This window comes from Lepidochelys kempii, chromosome 11, assembly GCF_965140265.1.
Source record: "Lepidochelys kempii isolate rLepKem1 chromosome 11, rLepKem1.hap2, whole genome shotgun sequence".
NCBI classification, from domain to species: domain Eukaryota; kingdom Metazoa; phylum Chordata; order Testudines; family Cheloniidae; genus Lepidochelys; species Lepidochelys kempii.
The window spans coordinates 62,630,801-62,658,618 of NC_133266.1; the positions used below are offsets into that span (position 1 = coordinate 62,630,801).

The window sequence follows — 27,818 nt, forward strand, 5'->3', positions numbered from 1 at the left end:
ACCTTCCTGATCCCCCATATCTCATTTGTCCTGAGGGGATCTGCCATGGCGAAGATACCTCTTAGCAAGGCAGACAACACCATATGGCAGCTGGTGAAGAAGTGGATGTTTCTTCCCCAGAGAGCCAGCAATGAACTGGTGTACATCTCGCACAGGCAGGATGGCACCAACGTCTCTTGAATGGGTGATCTGTGCGACGTTGCCGTGATCACTCACGCCTTCTGATGTGCCCACTGAGGAACATCGCAGAGAGTGCTCTGCAGGATGCCGTCAAGAAGCGAATCACCAGGACCCCCTCCAACCAAGATGTCGCCACCTACCTAAGCGGATCTCTGGAAGGTGAATTTGGAAGAGAGGAGAGACGAGAGACTTTGCTTCATTCTGGACTCGTGCCTGCAACTCTACATGATGACTGGAGAAGCATATCAGCTGCCACTGGACGTTGTGCAAGGAATGCCAGGAGCTGGGAGTCCTGGTGCCACAAGTGAAGAATACAGCTCACACTATCATCACTCCAAGAACTAGAACCATGCTGGAGAGGACCCTGAAGGATGCCATCTGCTGCCAATATGTGGGAAGACCTGAACTGGAAGCTGGACCAGGGCAAGGTGTTCAAGGTGACGTGCAAGTGGGACACCAACAACCACTTCCTCCCCAGGGGCAGCTTCACCCGATTTGCCGACTGGAGGTTCATCCACAGGGCCCAGCTCATCTGTGTCCCACTGAACAGAGCCATCTACCATGGGAATCAGGGCAAGCGATGCAGGAAGTGTGGCTATGTCAACGAGATGCTACCCCACATCCTCTGTAGCTGCAAGCCCCATTCGAGAGCTTGGCAGCTGCGACACAATGCCATCCAAGATTGACTGGCCAGAGCCATCCTGCCACCCAGCAGGAAGGTTGTCGTAAACTCTGCCATCCCTGGAACCAACAGCCAACTGCGACTGGACATTGTCATCACCAACGAGGACCAGAAGAAGATTGCCATGGTGGACATCACAGTGCCCTTCGAGAACAGGACCCTGGCCTTCCACGATGCCTGAGCTCAACAGGTGGAGTAATACGCCCCTCTGGCTGAAACCTTGAGAGCTAAGGGTTACCAGGTTCAGACACATGCACTGATTGTCGGAGTCTTGGGTGCATGGGACCCCAGTAAAGAGCAAGTGCTGAGAGAATGCGGAATCGGTCAATGTTATGCTCGGCTGACACGGCAACTCATGGTGTTGGACCCCGTCAGATGGTCGAGGGACATCTATATAGAACACCTCACCGGACATCGGCAATACCAGAAGGGATGAGCTGGAGTGCCGATGAGAAGTCAGGAAAGTAACTGAAATACTTTCCTCAGGGATTGTATTTTCTAAATGGACAACCTACCCTAAATTCTCAATTACAGAGGGACAATCTCCATTCATTGATATGTTTTGCTTTCCACAACCAAATCTCTGTACAACTTTTCATGAGTCATGTATCCGAGTATTTGGATTCTAATATCTAAACTGTATTGTTAAATCTATTCACCTAAATTTGGGTGATTGCTGATTGCTGGTGATTATGTGTTCTATGTATCATATGACTTTTCAAAACAAACTTTGTATTTGTGTATAATCTAAGCACTATACCCAGACTCAACCTGTGTATTATATAATTTTTTTAACATTAGCTTTAATAGAATTTTTATATCTGGCATGTAAATACCTTGCACTGCCAGCTGCAAAAGTGCCATGTGAATGCCTGTTCTCACTTTCAGGTGACATTGTAAATAATAAGCAGGGAGCTTAAATGTAAACAAACTTGTTTGTCTTCAGGACTGGCTGAACAAGAAGTAGGACTGAGTGGACTTGTAGGCTCTAAAGTTTTATATTTCTTTGGTTTTGAATGCAGTGATGTAACAAAAAAAAATCTACATTTGTAAGTTGCACTTTCATGATAGAGATTGTACTTCAGTACTTGTATGAGGTGAATTGAAAAATACTCTTTATTTTTTATCATTTTTAGAGTGCAAATATTAGTAATAAAAAGAATAATATGAAGCGAGCACTATTCACTTTGTATTCTGTGTTGTAATTGAAATCAATATATTTGAAAACGTAGAAAAAAATCCACAAATATTTCACTTGGTATTCTATCACTTAACAGTGTGATTAAGACTGTGATTAATCACAGTTAATTTTTTTGAGTTAATCATGTGAGATAACTGCAATTAATTGACAGCCCTGCTAATATATAATAATAATAGGGTTGAGAACATGTTGGGAGTTCAGTCAAACCTGGAAGAGGAAAAGAAACAAAAAGTAAAGTTTTTTTTTCCTCTTTGTAAGTATAAACATCTTGTTTAATCTTCGGTAAATAGTACTCAATGGGAACATATCAAGAAAGGTTAATGCCTTCAGACATTGATGAAATTTAATAAAATGCAAATGGATAAATCAGAATTGTCCACTATTCCAATGGTGCATACATATGGTATAGTTAGGCATGGCAGATTTTATTTTTATTTTTTTTCCAATTTTGACAATTAATATTGGTTTAAAAAAAACTTAACTATTTCAGTTTTTACAGTTGCGAGAAATTAAGGGGGAAGGGTTGGGGTTAAGGCAGACCTGACATTGGGGCTGTAGGGGGCTCCGTGCATGGCCGAGGGGCCAAGACACCCAGGTGCAAGGTCCAGGGGAGGAGGACAACCCCTGGATGTGGGGCAGGCCACCTTGCTGCTGACCAGATCCTGCCCAAGATTATCGTTTCACTCCTGGCTGGTGAGTGAGTGAGCAGAGCTGCAGCGGGCTCCCTGTGCTGCCAGAGGGCTGGTGACACTAGAACCCTGCAGGCGCAAGGTGCGAAGGAAGGCTGTGGTCCTGGTGGGGCAGAGCAGAAAACCCTGGCCAGGACTGCAAGGAGCAGCATGAGCCCTCCAGCTTATGGGGAGGCTACACCACCGCTAAATGGCTCTCTCTTTGGGCAGGAGCCATTCAGCAGTGGGGTGGCCCCTCCATGGCCAGGGGCTCATCATTGTCCTCCCAGACCTGGCAGGGGATCTCTGCTCTGCCCTGCCAGGACCACAGCCTTCCCCACACCTTGTGCCTGCAGGGATCCAGTGTCACTGGCCCGGTGATCGTGCAGGGAGCTCTCTGCAGCTCCACTGTCACAGTCCCGCTCAGGTAGTCTCATGACAGGAGTGCTGCAGAGGGCTCTCTGTGCTGCCACAGGGCCAGTGGCACCTGAATCCTGCAAGTGCTAGATGCTGGAGGGAGGCTCCCTCACCCTAGCTGTTACTGATGTATATCTTTTTTCGTTGATTTCAGTGTGTCAGCTGAAATCCGTGCTTACTGACATCTGTCAATTTAAATCGAATCCTGCTAAGCCTAATTGTAGACCTGGCTAAAGATAAGGTGATTCCCATGCACAGAATTTTTTCCCCTCTGCTAAAGATCCAGCAGACAGAAGAGCAGAGGAATAATTAAGATGCAATTTTGAGGAAGCTATAGTATCTCTTAAAACGTCAGTTTTGTCACTTACTTTTCCAAAGCAGTTCTGTCATAGTGCAATGACATTGAGGCACTTCTTGTCGCAAAAAATGAAAGCTCAAGATTCATTATTATAAAATACCTCTGGCAATTTAATTTTTTCAGATGCTTTTGATTAGCTCCTTTGATTAACTGAGATATTCTTCAGGGTCCATGGCCTCTCAGTCCTGCCACTAGGAGAGAAATCCGTGGTGGAAGCTATGGCAAGCTGACATCTACATTAAAGAGATGCTGAGAAATCATTCAAGCATTCTGAAGAGCCATTCAAGCTGCCACTTTAAATGTGACTGCTGACATAACTGAGAAGTATGCTCCTTCCTCCTCAAAAGATGGAATTCAAGCATAAATAAAGGAAGAATTTCTTCATGTCCCTACTCCCCAAACTGTGTTTCAGAGGAGAAACTGGTTCTTAAACAGAGATCACACAGGAGGTAGAAAAGAATCTGGCGATGTATCCTCAGTCATGAGAGTCAAACACGATTCCCTGACTCCCTCTCAATACCTCCTCTCAAATGGGGGAAGATTATCAGGATTTATTCAAGAGTGGCTAGAACATTATCCACAACAATACTATAAAGGATTTTATCAGATCGTGAGATTCTCCGTAGAGTTGATGTACGTATCCCCATCCATTTTCGTTCAGGCACTAAGGAAGAAGTTATTTCTCATCTTTATTCTGGTAACCTATAATTGCAGGGTGGAGATGAGGGAGAGCTTTTTTTTTGGTGGTTTGGAAGAAATTAGAAAGGATCAGAGCACTACTAGATCTTAAGTGATTTTAAATGGATGTACCATTTTTGCGGGCTTCTATAGGGAAACATTATTCATATGAACAGTAATAATACTAGGGGACTTCACAGATCTAGTAAAAGTTATCTGGAGGTTTCAATTAATCCCTGTCTCCAGTAATTTCTTACATTTTCTTTTTTTAAACCCACAGTTTTAATACAAAACACCACCATTTGGCCTATAAACAACTTGCAGAGAATATATGAAAATAATACTCATGCTGGTTATTGTTTGAGATCACAAGGAATTTGTCTGCAATACTATTCCTGGATGACATTCTTGTCATAGCAGCTTCAAAGGAAGCAAGCAAAATTGAGATTACTATAAATACACAGTGGAAGTATAGTTCAATAATAAACTTAAAGACGAACAATCTTATTTCAGCAAAGTGTATACCTGGGTATAGTTGGGATTGATAATAGAGACTAGGCTACAGAGAGTCTTTCTACTTGAGAACTTTTTTTTTAAGCTATAGAATTAATCTGATCAGGACTGAGTAACTCAGGGCTGTTCTAAATTACACCCAGTTTAAATAGCTCCCAAAGGGCCATTCCACAGCTGTAAATACCAGAGTACATCATCACTTTGGCTATGTCCCATGACCTGGCAGGCCCCACCACATCACTTTTGCTAGAGCTGTGAGGGGTGGGTTAGGACTGGCTACACATTTCCACACCCAGGAATTTAGCCATGCTTCGGAGAACCCCCATGTATCCATTTAAGTCAGTTATAAGGGTTGTTGGTGCTGCCAGAGTGGCACAAATGTTTATATTTGGATCAGGATCTGGTTCTGGTTCTGGCTCCCTCCGCCTAAAGCTCTAGTATCAAAATTTTATAGCAAGTTCTCATTACTTACTTATTTCACTTTTTAGAATGATATATTGGTTAAGCTACTGTTGTCAAGTCAACAAAACATATTTTGTGATAGGTTATCCTTGGTTCTAACTAGGGATGTAAATATCGTTAAAAAAGTTAAACAGTTTAAATGATTTAAAATGTTGTTTAAACGGCTAACTGTTTAAGTGACTGGGGCCCATCTGGCTGGTGCGGCTGGGGCTGGACCTGCTCCGGCCGGGTACCACGGTTGAGCCCGCTCCGGCTGGTGCGGGGGTTAACAGTTAGGGCAATTAACCGGTAAGACTATGCTTACCAGTTAACCTTTTACAGCCCTAGTTCTAACTGTTTTTTGTTTGCTTATTTGGTAATTCAGAAAATTTAAGCAATTCACAACTGGTTGCCCTGTCATTAGTGTTGAGTTTGAAACACGTACAAAATACACAAGCAATCAGTTGATTTATTAGTACCTAAGATAAACATAATTTAAAGAATATGAAACACAAATAAGTCACAGATATTGCTTGTCTTGTTACTGGTTCCATCTTTAGTTTCTTGAAATTAATTTTGCTTATTGTTTATAAGGCAAAGTCTTGTGATTTAATAAAATATGGTAGAAAGAAGAAGTAGTGAGGCAAGATAGCACAAGTCAGAACAAGACTCAAAAATCAAACCGGACAGGACCAAGAAGTATGGAAAAGTTCAGGGCAATTATACTCTTCCTCACTCTCATTATTTCATTCATCCAATCTGAATTTGGATTGCAGTTTGGTGTGGGTACGAGACATCACATTAATGTTCTGTCTTTCTGTTCTGGAATCAGTCTACATACATCTCCTGAATTGTTGCCAAATGTGGTTGTGACCAGAGTGACTCTTACAATTATGATGGCAAAAAGTTCTAACTCCCTGATTTCACGTATTCATAATTTTGCAAAGCATTCACCTTTTCACTGAAACTTTTCTTGCTTGATTTTGAAGCATAATTTATTTTTGAAACTTTGAGCAAAATCCTTTTAATCATATTGGAATTATGGGTATGTCTACACTACGGAATAAGGTCGAATTTATAGAAGTCGGTTTTTTAGAAATCGGTTTTATATATTCGAGTGTGTGTGTCCTCACAGAAAATGCTCTAAGTGCATTAAGTGCATTAACTCGGCGGAGTGCTTCCACAGTACCGAGGCTAGAGTTGACTTCCGGAGCGTTGCACTGTGGATAGCTATCCCACAGTTCTCACAGTCTCCGCTGCCCATTGGAATTCTCGGTTGAGATCCCAATGCCTGATGGGGCTAAAATATTGTCGCGGGTGGTTCTGGGTACATATCGTCAGGCCCCCCTTCCCTCCCTCCCTCCCTCCGTGAAAGCAAGGGCAGACAATTGTTTCGCGCCTTTTTTCCTGAGTTACCTGTGCAGACACCATACCACGGCAAGCATGGAGCCCGCTCAGGTAACCGTCACCGTATGTCTCCTGGGTGCTGGCAGACGCGGTACGGCATTGCTACACAGTAGTAGCAACCCATTGCCTTCTGGCAGCAGACGGTGCAGTACAACTGGTAGCCGTCCTCATCGTGTCCGAGGTGCTCCTGGCCACGTCGGCTGGGAGCGCCTGGGCAGACATGGGCGCAGGGACTAAATTTGGAGTGACTTGACCAGGTCATTCTCTTTAGTCCTGCAGTCAGTCCTATTGAACCGTCTTATGGTGAGCAGGCAGGCGATACGGATTGCTAGCAGTCGTATTGTACCATCTTCTGCCGGGCAGGCAAGAGATGAGGATGGCTAGCAGTCGTATTGTACCATCTTCTGCCGGGCAGGCAAGAGATGAGGATGGCTAGCAGTCGTATTGTACCATCTTCTGCCAGGCAGGCAAGAGATGAGGATGGCTAGCAGTCGTACTGTACCATCTTCTGCCGAGCAGCCATGAGATGTGGATGGCATGCAGTCCTTCTGCACCATCTTCTGCCAGCCAAAGATGTAAAAGATAGATGGAGTGGATCAAAACAAGAAATAGACCAGATTTGTTTTGTACTCATTTGCTTCCCCGCCTCCCCTGTCTAGGTCACACTGCAGTCACTCACAGAGAAGGTGCAGCGAGGTAAATCTAGCCATGTATCAATCAGAGGCCAGGCTAACCTCCTTGTTCCAATAAGAACAATAACTTAGGTGCACCATTTCTTATTGGAACCCTCCGTGAAGTCCTGCCTGAAATACTCCTTGATGTAAAGCCACCCCCTTTGTAGATTTTAGCTCCCTGAAGCCAACCCTGTAAGCCGTGTCGTCGGTCGCCCCTCCCTCCATCAGAGCAACGGCAGACAATCGTTCCGCGCCTTTTTTCTGTGCGGACGCCATACCAAGGCAAGCATGGAGGCCGCTCAGCTCACTTTGGCAATTAGGAGCACATTAAACACCCCACGCATTATCCAGCAGTATATGCAGCACCAGAACCTGGCAAAGCGATGCCGGGCGAGGAGGCGACGTCAGCGCGGTCACGTGAGTGATCAGGACATGGACACAGATTTCTCTGAAAGCATGGGCCCTGCCAATGCATGCATCATGGTGCTAATGGGGCACGTGCATGCTGTGGAACGCCGATTCTGGGCTCGGGAAACAAGCACAGACTGGTGAGACCGCATAGTGTTGCAGGTCTGGGACGATTCCCAGTGGCTGCGAAACTTTCGCATGCGTAAGGGCACTTTCATGGAACTTTGTGACTTGCTTTCCCCTGCCCTGAGGCGCATGAATACCAAGATGAGAGCAGCCCTCACAGCTGAGAAACGAGTGGCGATAGCCCTGTGGAAGCTTGCAACGCCAGACAGCTACCGGTCAGTTGGGAATCAATTTGGAGTGGGCAAATCTACTGTTGGGGCTGCTGTGATGCAAGTAGCCCACGCAATCAAAGATCTGCTGATATCAAGGGGAGAGACCCTGGGAAATGTGCAGGTCATAGTGGATGGCTTTGCTGCAATGGATTCCCTAACTGTGGTGGGGCCATAGACGGAACCCATATCCCTATTTTGGCACCGGAGCACCAAGCCGCCGAGTACATAAACCACAAGGGGTACTTTTCAATAGTGCTGCAAGCTCTGGTGGATCACAAGGGACGTTTCACCAACATCAACGTGGGATGGCCGGGAAAGGTACATGACGCTCGCATCTTCAGGAACTCTGGTCTGTTTCAAAAGCTGCGGGAAGGGACTTTATTCCCAGACCAGAAAATAACTGTTGGGGATGTTGAAATGCCTATATGTATCCTTGGGAACCCAGCCTACCCCTTAATGCCATGGCTTATGAAGCCATACACAGGCAGCCTGGACAGTAGTCAGGAGCTGTTCAACTACAGGCTGAGCAAGTGCAGAATGGTGATAGAATGTGCATTTGGTCGTTTAAAGGCACGCTGGCGCAGTTTACTGACTCGCTTAGACCTCAGTGAAACCAATATTCCCACTGTTATTACTGCTTGCTGTGTGCTCCACAATATCTGTGAGAGTAAGGGGGAGACGTTTATGGTGGGGTGGGAGGTTGAGGCAAATCACCTGGCTGCTGGTGACGCGCAGCCAGACACCAGGGCGGTTAGAAGAGCACAGGAGGGCGCGGTACGCATCAGAGAAGCTTTGAAAACCAGTTTCATGACTGGCCAGGCTACGGTGTGAAAGTTCTGTTTGTTTCTCCTTGATGAAACCCCCTGCCCCTTGGTTCACTCTACTTCCCTGTAAGCTAACCACCCTCTCCTCCTCCCTTCGATCACTGCTTGCAGAGGTAATAAAGTGATTGTTGCTTCACATTCATGCATTCTTTATTAATTCATCACACAAATAGGGGGATGACTACCAAGGTAGCCCAGGAGGGGTGGTGGAGGAGGGAAGGAAAATGCCACACAGCACTTTAAAAGTTCACAACTTTAAAATTTATTGAATGCCAGCCTTCTTTTTTTTGGGCAATCCTCTGTGGCGGAGTGGCTGGTTGGTCAGTGGCCCACCCACCGCGTTCTTGGGCATCTGGGTGTGGAGGCTATGGAACTTGGGGAGGAGGGTGGTTGGTTACACAGGGGCTGTAGTGGCAGTCTGTGCTCCAGCTGCCTTTGCTGCAGCTCAACCATACACTGGAGCATACTGGTTTGGTCCTCCAGCAGCCTCAACATTGAATCCTGCCTCCTCTCATCACACTGCTGCCACATTTGAGCTTCAGCCCTGTCTTCAGCCCACCACTTACTCTCTTCAGCCCGCCACCTCTCCTCCCGGTCATTTTGTGCTTTCCTGCACTCTGACATATTTGCCTCCACGCATTTGTCTGTGCTCTGTCAGTGTGGGAGGACAGCATGAGCTCGGAGAACATTTCATCTCAAGTGCTTTTTTTTTTTTCTTTCTAAGCTTCATTAGCCTCTGGGAAGGAGAAGATCCTGTGATCATTGAAACACATGCAGCTGGTGGAGAAAAAAAAAGGGACAGCAGTATTTAAAAAGACACACTTTATAAAACAGTGGCTACACTCTTTCAGGGTAAACCTTGCTGTTAACATTACATACATAGCACATGTGCTTTCGTTACAAGGTCACATTTTGCCTCCCCCCACTGCGTGGCTACCCCCTCAACCCTCCCCCCTCCCTGTGGCTAACAGCGGGGAACATTTCTGTTTAGCCACAGGCAAACAGCCCAGCAGGAATGGGCTCCTCTGAGCGTCCCCTGAAGAAAAGCACTCTATTTCAACCAGGTGACCATGAATTATATCTCACTCTCCTGAGGATAACACAGAGAGATAAAGAACGTATGTTGTTTGAACGCCAGCAAACATACACTGCAATGCTTTGTTGTACAATGATTCCCGAGTACGTGTTACTGGCCTGGAGTGGTAAAGTGTCCTACCATGAAGGACGCAATATGGCTGCCCTCCCCAGAAACCTTTTGCAAAGGCTTTGGGAGTACATCCAGGAGAGCCGCGAATGCCAGGGCAAAGTAATCCTTTCACATGCTTGCTTTTAAACCATGTATAGCATTTTAAAAGGTACACTCACCGGAGGTCCCTTCTCTGCCTGCTGGGTCCAGGAGGCAGCCTTGGGTGGGTTCGGGGGGTACTGGTCCAGGTCCAGGGTGAGAAACAGTTCCTGGCTGTCGGGAAAACCAGTTTCTCCGCTTGCTGTGAGCTATCTACAACCTCATCATCATCATCATCTTCTTCGTCCCCAAAACCTGCTTCCGTATTGCCTCCATCTCCATTGAAGGAGTCAAACAACACGGCTGGGGTAGTGGTGGCTGAACCCCTTAAAATGGCATGCAGCTCATCACAGAAGCGGCATGTTTGGGGCTCTGACCCGGAGCGGCCGTTTGCCTCTCTGGTTTTCTGGTAGGCTTGCCTCAGCTCCTTCAGTTTCACGCGGCACTGCTTCGGGTCCCTGTTATGGCCTCTGTCCTTCATGCCCTGGGAGATTTTGACAAAGGTTTTGGCATTTCGAAAACTGGAACGGAGTTCTGATAGCACGGATTCCTCTCCCCATACAGCGATCAGATCCCGTACCTCCCGTTCGGTCCATGCTGGAGCTCTTTTGCGATTCTGGGACTCCAACATGGTCACCTCTGCTGATGAGCTCTGCATGGTCACCTGCAGCTTGCCACGCTGGCCAAACAGGAAATGAGATTCAAAAGTTCGGGGTTCTTTTCCTGTCTACCTGGCCAGTGCATCTGAGTTAAGAGTGCTGTCCAGAGCGGTCACAATGGAGCACTCTGGGATAGCTCCTGGAGGCCAATACCGTCGAATTGTGTCCACAGTACCCCAAATTCGAGCCGGCAAGGCCGATTTAAGCGCTAATCCACTTGTCAGGGGTGGAGTAAGGAAATGGATTTTAAGAGCCCTTTAAGTCGAAATAAAGGGCTTCATCATGTGGACGGGTGCAGGTTTACATCGATTTAATGCTGCTATATTCGACCTAAAGTCCTAGTGCAGACCAGGGCTATGAAAGGATTTTAAAAAAATGTTTTTCTGAATTAAAAAAACATCCTGACAATTTTCATCCTGATAGGATAAAGAAAAATGATTAACTTTGAAATGTCAAACTTAATAGGTAAATTCATGGTGTGTACTTTGCTTTGTTCTTTTTAAATTAGTTGTCAAACATTCCATCTGTGCCAGTACCTCTTTTAACAATGTAGATTTGATGGGAGAGGCTGCAAAGTTATGCCTCAGCACCTTGAGGCATCCTTCATCCTGATCAGTGTATTGGTATAATCAACCCATGTTTAAGTTTGGTGCTTTAACACATTGATTTGATGGTGCTTAGCACCTTGAGTGAGGCATTGCCAGATGCCCAGGTTGATCTGTCATAGAAGATACTCCACAATTCCAGATTCTGTCAGCTTTGCCCTTGGCTTCAGGCAACAACTGCAAGAGGTTTCCAGTTTCTTGTTGGGCCCACATGTTCTGGAGGAGGAATGCAGAGGGGGACAAGAACAGGACTGGGCGAAGAAGTGGTGGGGAGACTAGATTGGGATAAGGAGCCTGGGAGAGGAAGGTTAGGAGCTGGCTGTATGAGGGGACTGGCTTGTCAAGAAGACTGGGACCCCAGAGTGGAAACAGCTGCCGGGGACGGTAAGACTGAGATCTAATGAAGAGTTGTGAGGGAATGGGGCAGGAGACTGGGACCAGGAGCCTGAGGAGGGAGTCTCCGACTAGGAACAGTGTGGGGTGGATGAGAGACTGAGATGGGATGAGAAGGCTGGTGGGAGGACTGGGGCTCGCTGGTCAGGGAGACTCTGATGAGGAGTTTATGGAGGAAAAGTAGGACTGGGAGCTATGATAGTGGGGAAGACTGGGACTCAGATGGGCAATAAGACTGACTGGGATGAAGAGTCCAGAGAAATTGAGATTGGGACTGTCTACATGAATAGGCTGGAATTAGGAGTTGGTTTGGGGCTGGGGGAAGACAGGACTGAGGCAGGGACAGGCTGGAAGGAATGAGAGTACAAGGGATCAGGCTTGAGGGGAACATGCAAAAGAGTCTGTAACTATTTAAATTATTTTCCCCATAGAAACAGTAATGAACCAAAGAGTCTTCAGTCTCAACATTTGTGTTATCAGCAAATATCTGTGGAATCCCCAGCAAAGCATGTGACTCTTCCCCTCTGGTGGCTGTTCCACATAGAGGATGAGAAACTGCTACTGTTGTCAGTTACTCCATTAGTTCATGTGACGGAAGTCTGTGGGGTGGCTTTGAAGGTTACAGCCATGATGATGGCCTATCTGGGTGTCAATGCCACATGGTATAATTTGGTTTTTCAGTTTGCTGTTCTAAAACCCAAGGAAATTGTGCATGCGCGCACACACACCCCTCCATTAAAAGAATAGTTTTAAAGTGGCAGAAAATGCCAGAACTGTGGTTGCCTGTGGAGCGTTAACATGGCTCCCTTAAAGCTGCATGAGTGACCTCAATTCTGACATTTTCTAACTTTTGAGTACTTGACTTTGCAACCCTAACATTCTTTTTATGTAGTTTTTTTTCTGTGTAATTACTAATTACATTGTGCAATCTTAATATATGCATATGGATTCAATATGACTTTGTAAGTGTGTGGCCTGATCCTTTGTTTCCTTATGCAAATTTTTTACTTTGTATCATTCTGTTTTACCATTTGAGTTATGTAGTGAGAAAAAGGGTTCAGAGAAATTATTAAACCCACTTTGTTAGTGGTGCTCAGGTCAGTTTGGTTTGAAACAGCAGCAGCATAGCAGGTAAAGTTAGGGTGCCATCGGGAATCAGTGGCATTTATAAGCTCAACAGTTAGACCAAACGGACTCTTGCCACAAAGTCTAATTACATCTACAAATATGAGATATAAAATTAATCCAGAAGCAGTACTCCAAAATGATATGGAAAAGTTTTCGTCTGAAGATTAAAGACTTTTGGTGGGATTTTCAAAAATGGCTAATGGAGTCAGATATTCAATTCCATTGAAAGTCAGTGAGAACTGGATGCCTAATACCCTCAGACATTTTTGAAAATCCCATCCTATATGGTCATTGCTATATGCCGTGCAGATGAAGTTAATGTATCCTGTAGAGCTAATAGAAAAGGAGGACTTGTGGCACCTTAGAGACTAACAAATTTATTTTTTAAAGAAATTTCTGTGTGCTAAGGACCTCTGGGGCAGAGCCTCAAACTGGGTCTGGACCTGGGTAAGCAGTAGTCAGTAGGCCAAGTAGAGGGTTGGAGCATGGCTGCTCCTGTGAACCCTGCAGACTTGCGTTCAAGGCCTGTGCATCATGACACAGAGGAGACAATCAGCAAGATTCACACTTGAATCAACCAAAGCTTCAGGAGCACTTCCCATTAGACTGGCTTTCCAAATGGCAAGTCTCATAGTCTCCTGCACAGGATTACTTCCTGAAATCAGTTTGCATATGAGGAAACTGATGAGGTTTATGCTCCAGGTCTAGAATTACTCTCCAGATGTAATGAACGGGAGGGTGTGGGTTTCCAACAGTTTGATATTCCATTAAATGGTAGTTCTAGAAATCCAGTCTGACTTTAAAGACAGAATTCACTATTCCAAATAAAAAATTACCAAAATGGATGTGATCAGGAACACCTTATAGCTGAGGGAACCTGGTCCAGCTCAGATAGGAAACAAATACATTTCTTAGCATTGAGGACAGCCCTTCTGGCCTTTCAGAATACAGTAGAAACTCAGAGTTACGACCACCTCCGGAATGGTGGTTGTTTATAACTCTGAACAAAATGTTATAGTTCTTTCAAATGTTTACAACTGAACATTGACTTAATACAGCTTTGAAACTTTACTATGGAGAAGAAAAATGCTGCTTTCCCTTTTTTTGAGTAGTTTAACTGTATACTGTATTTGGTTGATTTTTTTTGTTTGTTTTTGTCTCTGCTGCTGCCTAATTGCGTACTTCCAGTTCCAAATGAGGTGTGTGGTTGCCTGATCAGTTTGCAACTCTAGGTTCAACTGTAGGATACGAAGCATTTATATTCTGTTCATGGCATAAAAGGAGGATGAGTCTTTGAGGATCAGGAATCATATCTTGATCTTGGATGGGACCTGAATCTTGTGATTCAGGCATATACTGCTCTTCCTGTTGAGCCCTAGAATTCAATAGATCCATGCTTTTCTTTGTAACAAAATCTGCTTCACAGTCATCAGCACCTCTGCTAGTAGAATATGTGAAGAACAGTACCCTGTGTATTACATGATGAAAAGATAATACTCCCTGGCTTAATATTCAAGGTCCTTTCCTCCTTGCAAAGAATATGTCTTCCCTCCATGTTGCCCAGATCCAAAACATCTGCAATGGACACATTCTTTGGTAGAGAAAATCTGCCGAGTTGCAGTTTGGGCTTCATTTACGTTTCTGAGACACTGCAAACTGAATTTCCAAGCCTTTGCATATGTATCCTGTGCGAAGAGAGTGCTCTGGCCAGTAGACCCAGATGATGGACCAGATTCTGCATTCCAGTGAGCTGTGCTGAAGGGAAACAGGTGGAGTAAGGGGCACCTTTTGGTCGTCCTCTATATTTGGATCAGGTACCTGCCTCACCCTCAAGTAATTTAGAGCAGTAATTAAACTTCCTATCTAAATTCTGTCCTCATTTGGCAACAGTGACAGATCTCATAGATCAACATTCAAGGCAGAATGTGGGATGAGACTGGTCAATGCCAAAACAGCAAGCATTTGAAAGAAAGCAGAAACTTATTACAGATGCCCTAAGTTAAAATACTACCGGCTTGGAGAACAAATGACACTACAATGTGATGCAGCCAAGAAGGGACTAAGGGTAGCTGTGTTGCAGAAGCTGCCGATTGCATACACCAGTAGAGTTTTGGTAGAAACTGCAGAAGGGTACATCCAATTAGAAAAAGAATGATTGGCTGCGGTGTTAGGGTAGAGTGATTCTACCAATATGGTCACCCTATAAAATAATACAATCAGACCACAAACCACTAGAGACAGTTATGTTTAAGCCTCTCCTTAGTGATTCCAAAAGGTTGCAGTGCATATTGATGTGTCTCCAGCATTACTAAGTAGAGCTCAGATACTATCTAGGCTGTTTGCTAGTGTCGTTTGGCACAGTGAGGCAGAAACTTGTGCCAGGCATTGGGGAGATGCTAGCACTGGGAGACAGTGCAAGATGATTAGGATGCTGTCCATCAATATGATGCACTGTCTCACATAATTTGCATAACTGAGCATGTGAGAAGTGCTATAAACATATGTTTAATTGCTTTACTTTATAAGGGCCAAAGTGCCCAAAGTCTTGTTGGATTGAGCGCTAATTCATTGTGGTTGGGGCATTGAAACTGTCCCAGATATATAGACTGAGACAAAGGGCTGGTGGGGATAGGAGAATACCCCTTTATGGTTCCCTTCTCATCTGCTGGGCAGTGGCAGCAGGGCAGTCTGGGAACACCAGGACCAATGCTGCTCCCACTCCCCCAAACACTACATGAAGCAGAAGCCCCTCTTTCCATGAGTGGAGCCAGCCCTCTGGCACCCAAGTCTTTAGCTGTTGGAGTAGCCAGCATGTTTCCACTACACCCATGATCAGTGATGAGCTGCCAAAATCTTAACAACCGGTTCCCTCCTCACCCCAGGAGGAGGTCGTTGCCCACCCCTGCCCCCCAGGACTCCTGCCCCATCCAACCCCCCGCGTTCCTTGACACTCCCCCCAGGACCCCTGCCCCATCTACTCCTGTCCCCTGACTGCCCCCAGAACTGGGCAGGAGGGTCTCATGGACCACTGTAGTGGATGCCCACACCACCCCTAAGAGCCAGAGGGACCTGCCGGGGGACGAGGTGGGGAGTCCTGGCATTGTTTACCTGGGGCAGCTCCCAGGAAGCATCCGGCAGGTCCCTCTGCCTCCTAGGGGCGGGGGAGCATAGCTGGGGGGAGCAGAGGGAGCGGCCGCTCCCCCCACTGATTACATCAAAAGTGGCGCCTTAGGCACTGACTCCGGAAAATTTGGTAGGTGCAGAGCACCCACCGGCAGCTCCCTGCCCCGCGCCCGGCCCCCAGCTCACCTCACCTCCGCTCCGCCTCCGCCCCTGAATGCACCGCCCCCGCTCTCCTTCTCCGTGCCCTCCCCCCCCCCGGCTTCCCGTGAATCAGCTGTTCGGCGGGAAGCCTGGGAGGGCTGAGAAGCAGGTGGCGGCTTCCCACTCAGGCTGAGGGTGGCGGAGGTGAGCTGGGGTGCGGAGTGGTTCCCCTGCGCCGCACCCCCCCCCAGGTTACCTGCTGCGGTGCGGGCGGCCCTCCTCACACCCCCCTCGCCCCAGCTCACCTCCGACTCCCTGGGCCTGTGTGCGAAGCCGCCTCCTGCTTCTCAGCCCGCCCCGGCTTCCCGTGTGAACAGCTGATTCGCGGGAAGCCTGTGGGGGCAGAGAAGCAGAGCGGGGTGGTGCGTTCAGGGGAGGAGGTGGAGCTGAGGTGAGCTGGGGCCGGGGGTGGGGCGGGGCGGGGAGCTGCTGGTGGGTGCTGTGCACCCACCAAATTTTCCCCTTGGGTGCTCCAGGGCTGGAGCACCCATGGAGTCGGCGCCTAAGGCGCCACTTTTGGCCGGTTAAATTTAGAAGCCCTTTTAGAACCAGTTGCCCCTCGCGGAACAACCGGTTCTAAAAGGGCTTCTAAATTTAACAACCGGTTCTAGTGAATCGGTGCGAACCGGCTCCAGCTCACCACTGCCCACGATCCCCTCTAGTATTAGGGCTGTGTTTTATTCTTTTTCCTCATCTATTTGACTGAATGGGGACTTTTGCGGAGGGAGAAGGAGTTTTCAGGCAAGGAAGTGTAGGAAGGATAAAGGGTGAGATTGGGTTGAGAAAAGATGAGATGTGAAAGAAATAGGGGATAGTCCTGCCAGGATATTAGAGGCTTTGAAAAGAAATGTTAAAAGAGTTACTAAAATAGTTTGAGTTTGTAAATGAAGGTTGAGTAAAGAACTAATATAATAGTTAGGAAGAGGGGTGATTAGGGTTAATAGATAATCTGTAACATGTTTTTTCTCTCTATAGACTTCAAGGTCCTGGGACAGGCACTGTGTCTGTGTGTTGTTTTGGTATGAATAATAAATATAATACTTATTTGAAAACAATAATGAAACTAACCATACATTGGTCAGTTAGATCCAGTGGAAACAAAATGCATAGAATCAGTTTATATTAATTTTAAGTATTGTATACATTAAAAACAAATGAAATCATACTAATGTAAGACTAACATAATGAAAAGGAGTACTTGTGGCACCTTAGAGACTAACCACTTTATTTGAGCATAAGCTTTCGTGAGCTACAGCTCACTTCATCGGATGCATACTGTGGAAAGTACAGAAGACCTTTTTATACGCACAAACCATGAAAAAATGGGTGTTTTCCACTACCCATTTTTTCATGGTTTGTGCGTATAAAAAGGTCTTCTGTACTTTCCACAGTATGCATCCAATGAAGTGAGCTGTAGCTCACGAAAGCTTGTGTTCAAATAAATTGGTTAGTCTCTAAGGTGCCACAAGTACTCCTTTTCTTTTTGCGAATACAGACTAACACGGCTGTTACTCTGAAACTAACATAATGGAAATTCAGCCAGTGAGTCAAATTCCCCCAAGTCTAAAGTCTTTCTTGCCTCAAAATGCAACAGCTGGAGACAGCTGTCTTGATTCTTTTAATTTCCTAGGTTAGAAAAAAATGATTCAAGGTTTTCAGCTAATATCATAAAATTACAGTGATTACATCTACATTTTTGTTTCTGTTTTTAAGAAATACCACACAAAATCTTTCTTTTTTTTTTACAGTGATCTGTTATCCTCCGATTATGTGGAGATTCACTATGAAGACGGAAAACCACAATTTTCGAAGGTACATATATATATTAAATAACAGAGACTTATTCCCCTCTCCCCCATACAATGATAATGCAGTAAAACACAAACTTTCTTTGTTTTTTACAATATTTATCAAATACCAGAAGGCATTTACCACATATCTCAAGGAATTGTGATCTTGTCTAGCTGATGAAGATTCTTCAGCAGATGACTGGAGCAAAGTTGTAAAAAGTGTGGGCAGTTAGCCACAAACGAAAGTGCCAAAGATGAAAGCTACACTTTCTAAAGTATAATTTTTTTCAGTTGCTCCCACACCAGAGGTCACCATCACTAAATTCTTCATTAAACATTTACCAGTCCTTCGCATAAAGTGCAAGACTAAGTTGTAACGGAAAGTCAGTAAACAAACTTACAATGGCTTTTCTTTGCAAGAGTTTTTATAAAACCATGAATCAGAAAAATACATACTGAGTGAAATTCACCCCTCTTCAGAATGTCAGCAGAAAGCCTATGCACCACTTAAGTTCTCAAATTAGAGCTAAAGTAGAATTTAAGCAGTGCATAGGCTTTGGACAGAGGTAAATTTCACCCTTGAGAGAGAGGATTGCATGACCCTAGTCCTTTGAGGAGATGGGGGAACAAAAATAGATAAGTTTTTGTTTGATTTAGATAGCACAAGGGAAGATTACTATATTACTGGGATGTAGAATAGCAGAGAGAAAGGAAGGATATAAAATAAATGTTAAGGCAAGAATGTCTTTGTTTAAGTTAACTGAACTCTTAGACTTTTAAAATAGCTATAAATGTCAGAGTATAGTAGAAGTTGCAAGTCACTATTCATGAAACTTGCCTCTGTTTAGAGGGCCAGAAGGACAGCACAATATGTAAATCTTACTTTTACGCCCTCTAAACCAGGTGAATTTCACCCTTTATGTGGTTGCTATTTGTCTGGTTGCTGTATCTCCATTTGCTTAATCTGACCTCCTCATTGAGGATCTTAATTAGAGTTCAAATATAGTACCTTTTATTCTAATGTATCAATTTATACTCTGTTCCTTGGGAAAAATCATTTTATGCAGAATATCAAGGGAATTGCTTAGTTTTGTTAAGACATTACTCAGGAGAGCAGGCAAAAATGCTAAAGGAAGCAAGAAAACTATTCCTTCTGGCTTTTACACAGACTCAAGCAACTGTCAGCTACAGCGCTAGCAATGAGCACTGCGGTTGCTGAATCATGAGTCTAACTGGAGGATTATATTAGAACTTTAGACTCAGCAAATGGGCCACCTTTGCATGCTGCAGTAATTAGATCCAAACTTTCTGAAGGATATTTTCTGAGTTGATTGACTTAGAAACACTAATAGGGCTCTTGAGGTCACATGATCCACAAGAGGCATAATTAACAAAAGTAAAGAAAATATAGGGATTTTTTAATCTGCTCAGTCTTTTTTAGTTATATTTGACAAATGGCAAGCTGTTTATTTCTTGGTGAATATAGAGAAGTGAAATCTTGATGAAACCATCTCTTTCTAGAACTACAGTGTATAGCTTTATTATAGGGGTGAAAATAACCAGGACCAAATTGTGATCTCCTCACTCCCATGAGTAATCTTATTAAATTTCTTGGAACTACTTGTGTGAGTAAAATAATCACAATTTAGCTCTTAGGAAGAACTGTTTAAATAAGCCCAGTTCCATGAACTCCAGAATACAGGCCAGTGCATAATGCATATATGGGTAACTGTCATGTAACAATGGTTATTTACTTAATTTTGTTAGAGTACATGAACTTAATTGTGCACAGTAAAGGTTGTGCTATACCTGTTCCAGAGTCTGAACAGAACATTTAATAAAAGAAACAAGATACAAAATGAAATTGCTGCTGATGTTTACAGTTCACTAAAAAGCATTACATGCCTGGTGATTCCTTAGGGTACATAATAGGTTAGAACAATTGGAAGAAGCAGTGTGACAACACTGTATTTACACTTTTCCCAATAAAACTATTGTAAGCACTTCTTTTCACCTTGATTTTAGCTAGGATTGTTGTTGACAGATATTAAAGGCCAGGTCGTTAACTGATGTAAATCAGCATGAATCCATTGCCTTTAGTGGAACTACTTTGACATGTACTAACTGAGGATCTGGCACTGAAAGCTTCTACATTCTTCAGCACTTTCTCTTACATGTTCACTCTCTTTAAAAGTTTAAATTGAGACTCATGTTTTCAGTGTAAGTATATAAGGCCTAAATGGTTTCTAGGTTTGCTCTTGCTGCCAGCCTTCTAATAATAAAAATCAAGTGCCCTGTACTTGTTTACTGAATTGAACTATTCACATGAAATTAAATTCTGCCACCCTTATTCACAATGAACAGTCTCTTAAGCCTCTAGCGGTCCCATCAAAAAATGGCTCACGTGGCTCACATTAATTTAGGGATTAGTAATTTTGCTATTCAGTAATAAGGATAGAATTAGATTTTAAGACTATCAGACTATAAATAAGGGATACAGATTTTGTTCCAGTAATTTGTTGGTATTTTTGCAGTTCCCTAAAGTATAGAATCCATAGGGTATTCTAAAGGTTTTAATTTTTCTTTTCAAAGACTTGACTGCTTACAGTCAAAATTAAATATTTATTAATACTACAGTGCTGCTCTTGTTTCACTGCACACAGAAATTAAATAGAAAGGATTTGGGACAAGGAAAAAGATCATTCATATATTGTCACCGAGATTGTGTTTTTTAACACCAAAGAATATTTTGACAACATTTCTGTCATTTTTTTCCATCTCTGTTGCTGGCTCCCATATTTCCCTCTTGCTTATTATGTTGTTCTGCTTCTCAGTTGGGTTTCTTTTTGTCCCCTGAGTTTATTTGATATTCTCAAACAATCAAAGGTCTTAATTTCTCTCTAAGATTATTCAATTTTGTCTTGCCTTAATTCAGGCCCTGTAAATTTGGGAAGAAACTTCTTACATTCTCCCCATCACTGGGCATCCAAATAAGGGCCAAGTACAATCTGTCCACACATTTTATACGGTATGCCATGGAAGAGGCCTGGGTCCAGTCTTTGAAGAGTGACAGTAGATGTGCCTCATTTCCAGAGCACCGTTCTGTGCATGAAATGAGGCAGTGCTCCTATGGAAATAGTAGTATGCATTAGTGTAGTTAGAACTGTGTACTAATGGGAGCTGGTCAGGAAGTGCTAAAAATTTTTCAGAAATTTTCTGATGGGGAAAAAAGCTCTGTTTATGTGAGAGGAAGTAGATGGTGACAAAGTAGGTAATGGAGACTGTGCACATGTTCATCAATGAAATTGAAGAAATAGTGCTGTTTGGCCATGATTATGGCAGAGCTGAAGGAGAACAGAACAAATTTGTCATGGATGAAGCTCATATTGTCATTTCTTGTCTTCCTTCTCGCTTCTCCTTGTGTATGAAGGTTAACTATTTACTCTAAGTTCTCTGAGGCATGGACTTTGCATTTATATCTGTTTATGAAGTGCCCAACATACCTGTGGCTCTTTACTAATACGTTTTATTTAAGGTCTGGGTTTTGTCTCAGTATTGTCTACTGATACGTACAAATATCATCATCATAGTCAAATGATCTGCTCCTTGTTTATTTTACTGTCACATATTTTTATGTTGAAAAATCAAGTTTTTACTAGTGTTTACCTCAGTTTGCATAGTAGAGACAATACAGTTCTGAGTTTTTGAGCAGTATTCTCTTCCTTAATCATGCATCAGTAACCATATTGTTTAATTAAAGTTCCCATTATATAAAGTTTCATTCTTGAAGACTTTTTAGCAAGACAACCTTAAATTTGACTTTCAGATTCCAGGCAGAGCTTATGTGGGTTAGTGTTTAAAAAAATAATTAAAAGTACTTGTAATTTCAACAGTTTTGATTTGGCCATCACTGAGAAATCATAAATATGGATCCCCATAACACCACATCTAAAGAATCATTTTTGAGAGGGAAATTACTCTTTAAGGAAACAAAATAATTAATGGCATTGTGACTTAAAGTAAGGAAAGGCCAACCTTTGCTATGGCTGGAAGCCATATATAAATAAGTAATAAGAATAGAGGTACTTGTGGCACCTTAGAGACTAACCAATTTATTTGAGCATAAGCTTTCGTGTACTTTTTTCTAAGCACCGAATATTTTTCCCCTTATTCGTGATGAGGAGACTCAGTGGCTGTTAACGTAACAGACTCTTCCCTTGAAATTTCTTCACCTGGTGTGCAGGATCCATTTTTCAGTTAGAATTAAATGATAATTTAATGTATTTATTTTTTTCTTTAACATCTTTAGGGTGGAGAGCACTGTTACTATCATGGAAACATCAGAGGTGTCCAGAACTCCAAAGCTGCCCTTTCAACATGTAATGGACTTAAGTGAGTGCAAATCTTCATTCCTCCAAAGAGACTATATTAACTGCTTGCTAGTCTTGGATTCCTGTTCTTGGGTCTCATCTCTTGGCATGAGACAGACTGAAATTCTCCAAGCTTTCAAATTTTTGGCATCCTGAGGTACAGGCAGACCAGTCTTGTTTCAAGAATATTGGCTACTATCTAAATGACTCCTCTAAAGTATTCTCTGTCAACTCCTTGATGACCATGCTCAGCTAAGGAGTTTCTGATTGGCACTGCCATTTTTTAAACTGCTTATATCCTCTGCCCTGTCTATGGATTTTATCTTTTGGTTGATGGCTTCTCTGTATCTTTTGATTTTTTTTGTCTGTTCCCTTTAGTTCTTCAGTGTTCGGCAGTTTTTTCCTCAAGACAGGTTCAGGACTGTAATAGTAGAAATGTTCTGTGTCAGGAGTGAGGTGCATTGGCAAGACAAAGTGGGGAAGCCTGTACAGTACAGAGCCTACCTTCTGTATACCTGGCTTTAACCACTGCTATTAATTCATTTTTTAAGCACTAGAGATACTAGAAATTTTTGGTGCTGTCTAGAGAAACCCTTGCAGATTGTAAATACCTAGAAATAAATTCATCAAGGTGGCTGATTAAAACAAATAAGAGGTCAGAAATATGAACAAAAATGAGACTTCAGCTCTTCACATTACTACAGTAGTTCTCAAACTGTGGATTGGGACTCCAAAGTGGGTCGCAACCCCGTTCTAATAGGGTCGCCAGGGCTGGCGTTGAACTTGTTGGGCCCGGGGCTGAAGCCAAAGTCAGAGCCCTACCACTCAGGGCTGAAGCTGAAGGTGGTGGGGCTTGGGCTTTGGTCCCCCTGCCTGGGGCAGTGGGGCTCGGGCTTTGGTCCCTCTTCCTGGGGTCATGCAGTAATTTTTGTTGTCATAAAGGGGTCGTGGTGCAATGAAGTTTGAGAAACCCTGCATTACTATGATTCCAGTATACAGTCATACCAGGAATTATAGTTTTGAAAAATCAGTCTTTTGATTGTTATTTTTTATGTAAGTAAATAATGTAAGATAGTATATGGTCAGCAGCTCTTTGTTGATTATGTGTATATAACTCAGCTGTGTTTGTTGTCTTCTGCATATTAATTGGTGTTTTAGGAACGACCAAGATCAAATCTTGACTCTTTCCATTGTTGTGTCAAGTATTCTATTACTAAGGATCCTGTCTAGCACAAAATTGATTTTGCAGATGTGCATTACTACTATATTTTGCCAGTTACAACTGGAAATTTTTATGATGGCTTGTTCACTAGTTTTAAATAGTACAATTGGATTTATTTGACCAAAGACCATTTGTTGGATTAAAATTATTCCCTAGTACTTGTATTGGTCCTAAATCTCTTCCTTTTTCTTTCTAATGTTCCAGTGGCATATTTGAAGATAGCACGTATGAGTACTTCATAGAACCAATGGATCTGACCCACAGTGCAGTAAGTTTATACTGATTTGTAATATTTTTGGTTTTGTTTATTACAGGGATGCCTAAATGTCAGTATGTTTCTGACAAGTAACTTTCAAATCTGAATTATTAAAGATTTATTTTTAATTCCATGTTTTAACTTGAATTTTCTAATCTTAAATTCACTTTAGATTTGGGAATAGGCCATTTATGTTGGTGGCTTCTAAGGGCTTATTCCCATGGTGAATGATTTGTGGACTATAAAAGTGTTTACCAATTTCCTCTACTTTTTGAGCTAATTGATCCTATCATTGACTTGGTGAAAACCTATGTTTTGGAGCTGAGGTCAGGCACTCTATATAGAGTGTTGCAGCTGGATAGTTGTCGCAGAGGATTGTAGTGCCTGTATGCAATGGCTCTGATACAAATAGATGAATAAATTGGGTCAGGGTTTAGGAATATATTTACCCAAATATCTTCTTCACACTCTGAGCCTGGTCTACTTAACTTGTGGCTCTCTTTAAGTATAGTATGTATGTACTGTTGCTCCTGAAGGCATTGATGTAAACAGAGCTGTTTACAAAGGCTAGTTTACAAATTTCAGCACAATAGTCCAGGAATGTTTCTCCTGTGGGATACTTCTGCACTTGCATTTGATTTCCAAGAGACATTTTTGGGTTTTGGGTATCCAAGAGACATCAAGATGAGGATTTTCAGGCTCTGTATCTTGCCTGGCACCTCATCAATGCATGATAAATTACACAAAATGCTGTAATTTTTGTTGGTTTCTTTTGAAACCTCTCTTGGTAACAGTAAACATGACAACAGAGTCCCGCAAAGGAACTGCAAGATCATTAGTCTGTGTGTGATAAGTAATACTTTCAGAGAATACTGTATAGGATAATACACTCTTTGAATATCTTTTGAATGATCTGTTGTGACTTCCAGCCCAAAGATGCTTCAGGTAATGTTAATCCTAGTTGGAATGATAGTCCACTGGAAAATAATTTAGGAACCATTTAGTGTGGCAGCTGGAGCAAGACTCCTTGTTACAAAGCTACATACTGTACTTAAATGTAACCTATATATGACACTGGCTATTGGTTGAAAACTGACCGTATGTTGAGCTGTAGCTCACGAAAGCTTATGCTCAAATAAATTGGTTAGTCTCTAAGGTGCCACAAGTACTCCTTTTCTTTTTGCGAATACAGACTAACACGGCTGATACTCTGAAAGCTGTCATTGTGGATCTGGTAACCCCTCCTTAATTAGGAGACATACAATTAGGATATTCTTCAACTAGGACAGTAAAATTTCACTTTTTATGCTGACACTGCAATACAGAGCTTGAGGCAATGGAAAGAAATAATTAGGGTTATTTTTAGACTTTGTAAAATTACTGTAATTTATGGAAGATTTTAAAATATCTCCTCTGCCACCTCTGTGTGTCCAGGTGGAAGTTTTAAAGAGCATAGAGGATAGTTTGAGGCAAGAGTATTGTTCTCAATAAAACTACTTTCTTTTACTGACCAAAATAAAATGCCTGTAGGGAGATTTTCAGAGCCATAAATGGCAGTGAGGCACCCAACTTGAAAGTCAGTGCAAGTTAGGCACCTGATCGCCCGCTTCGGGCATAATACCTGAGATAGATGTCCACACCAGTTATTTGATTGCGAGTGTTGCTCTCATTGTTTTGTTGATTAAGTCCTTTGGGATACCTTAAGAATGGAAGGCAGTATATGAAACTAAATCATATTTACTGTACATGTGCAGTTTGAATTTTTGAATATTTTACTTCCATGTTTTATACAAATCTCTCAGGAGTTACACAAAAATAGCATTCTGTCTTTTCAAAAGCATTGTTTGCCTTGACAAGGTCAAGTAATGGAATGACAAGGGAGAGGAGACCGAGATCCATGAGGCATGTATTAAACTGTGAGATTTATCAGATTTATCATTTTAAAAGGAGAAAACTTCAAAATACTTATTCTTTTTTGTCCTATATATAGATTTACGGCACTGTGCATTAATTATGTTGAAAGAGACATAAATCTTACTGTTTTTTCTGTTAAGTTTCAATACAATTAAGTAGCTAGTCTTTGTGATTTATAATAGGCATATCTTTATTTTTGACCAGGTGCAGGAAGACTGTATCTAGGTATATGTATGTATGCAGAGGGTAGAATTTGGATTCTTGAGATAATACTGCCTACTCTATTAATGTCTTCTCTCTGAGGATCTCAAAGAGATTTATAATCAATGAATTAATCCTTATGACACCATTTGTAATGTAGGTGATAAATATTGTCTGTGTTTTAGATTAGGAAACTGAGGCAGAGCGGCCAAGTGATTCACCATACAGCCAGTCAATAGCTGAGGCAGGATTAGACATAGAGGCAAGAAGCCTGACCCACCAATCCTAATGAGAGACTTGTCTCACCTCTTCTGGCCCTGGAGAAAGATACAGCATTGTTAATCAGGAGCTTGTAACCTGCTCTGGGAGAGAGTTTTCCAAATAAGGCCTTCTACAATTGAAGAGTACATCATACTAAATTGTGCAGGCTTTCATGTTTGGATTAATATTCTAAGAATCTAATGCTTAGAAGTTATCCAGGTAAAGTATACATAGCACCAATGTAAAGATGTTACATTTATGTCAGTGGATATTGGTATTTCCTTTCAGGAAAAAGAACAAATAAGATATCAATCTACTGTAATAAGTGCATCTTTCTTTTCATTTGGCATTGCTAATATGTTGAAAATGTTTTTATACATTCTATTTTTTTAGAAAAGCACAGGCAGGCCACACATCATCCAGAGGACTTTGGGAACACAAACCTTGAGGCAAATGAATAATGCTGGTATGTATTGGTTACATTATGTTTTCAGTAACAAAAATAATTTTAGTTGTAATGTAAATAGTTTGAGGTTCAGGTTAATTGAGCCTATGTTAAACTGCTGAACTATTAGAAGAATAAGAAAAAAGACCATTATCAAGTTGACTTCTGTATACCAAGTTTATTATCATCACATTGAATTTCAGAAATGTTAAAATTGAACTGAAATGTTTTTACCTATCAAGACCTGTGTTTAGGTTTTTCTGGCAGAGAATAGCTGTTGGTTTCATCATTAGTACTTTAATAAGCTGCTATTTTTTGGATGCTAGTGATTGTCATCAACACATGAAAGAGAAAAAGCAAAACTGTATGGTCAGGTCTTAGCCTCTTTATGTCCCTTTTTAGTGCATGTTTAATTTGTAATTTTAAATCTATTCACGTACTTTGTTATTTGTATGGGATCCTTAAAAGTTATGAATTTTAAAGAATGCTTTGCAATTCACCTTTAAAAGGGAATATTTGTGAATTAGGTGTTCTTAGTCCATTTCCCACTGGATAAGTGTCCACATCACAATGATTTCTATAATGTTTTATTGAATGTTCTTAGAATTTCACTAAACTTTTTAACTTTTGAAATTTTCCATCTTTTAATTTAGATACAGAGAGATATTAATTAATCTCACTGTAAACAGTTTCCATGGTTACAATGGTTTAAACTGCATGTGCTCCAGTATAAATGCTAAATTATTTAAGTTTTGTTAATTTTATTTTCTTCAGAGACCGAATCTAGTTCTGAGTGGTCCTTCCTGTCTGAGTTACAGTGGCTCAGGAAAAGGAGAAGAAAGAGGGCCGTGAGTGTAAGTGAGACACCAAGTTAAGACCTATGCAGTGCTGCATAAATTTCCAAATTCTTTAATTATAAGTGAGCATTGGTTCTTAGAAAACAAAATCCTTTGGATGTTTGAACCAAAGTTTAAAATATCTGTCTTTCATATTTTTATAATACAGTACAGTTTTCCACCAAATGACACCATTATGTTTGAACCTGAATGTACAAAATAAAATAGATATAGTTTATAGAGTGACAGCAATACCGTGTACAGTTTGAACAGAAATTTGATAGTGAAAGTGTGATTAAAATTTCAATGATCATTAAGGCCTGATACTACTGTGGACCGA

At 42.4% G+C, this 27,818-nt stretch overlaps 1 protein-coding gene across 30 annotated transcripts in view; it reads left to right on the forward strand.

Annotated features, from left to right (window-relative positions):
- Positions 1–27,818, forward strand: part of ADAM23 (ADAM metallopeptidase domain 23) — a 200,127-nt gene that overhangs the window by 55,146 nt on the left and 117,163 nt on the right. For 29 of the 30 annotated variants that reach the window (XR_012154367.1, XR_012154365.1, XR_012154363.1 and 26 more), the window contains exons 4-8: positions 17,932–17,995; positions 22,283–22,365; positions 23,770–23,833; positions 26,591–26,663; positions 27,417–27,496. Coding sequence is in view for 24 of the 30 variants with exons in the window: in XM_073306563.1 (XP_073162664.1) it covers positions 17,932–17,995; positions 22,283–22,365; positions 23,770–23,833; positions 26,591–26,663; positions 27,417–27,496 (364 nt within the window). In the remaining 6 variants the exon portion in view is untranslated. Of the gene's footprint in view, positions 1–17,158; positions 17,203–17,931; positions 17,996–22,282; positions 22,366–23,769; positions 23,834–26,590; positions 26,664–27,416; positions 27,497–27,818 lie in introns of all 30 variants that reach the window. The other variant, XM_073306556.1, reaches the window with a different exon arrangement.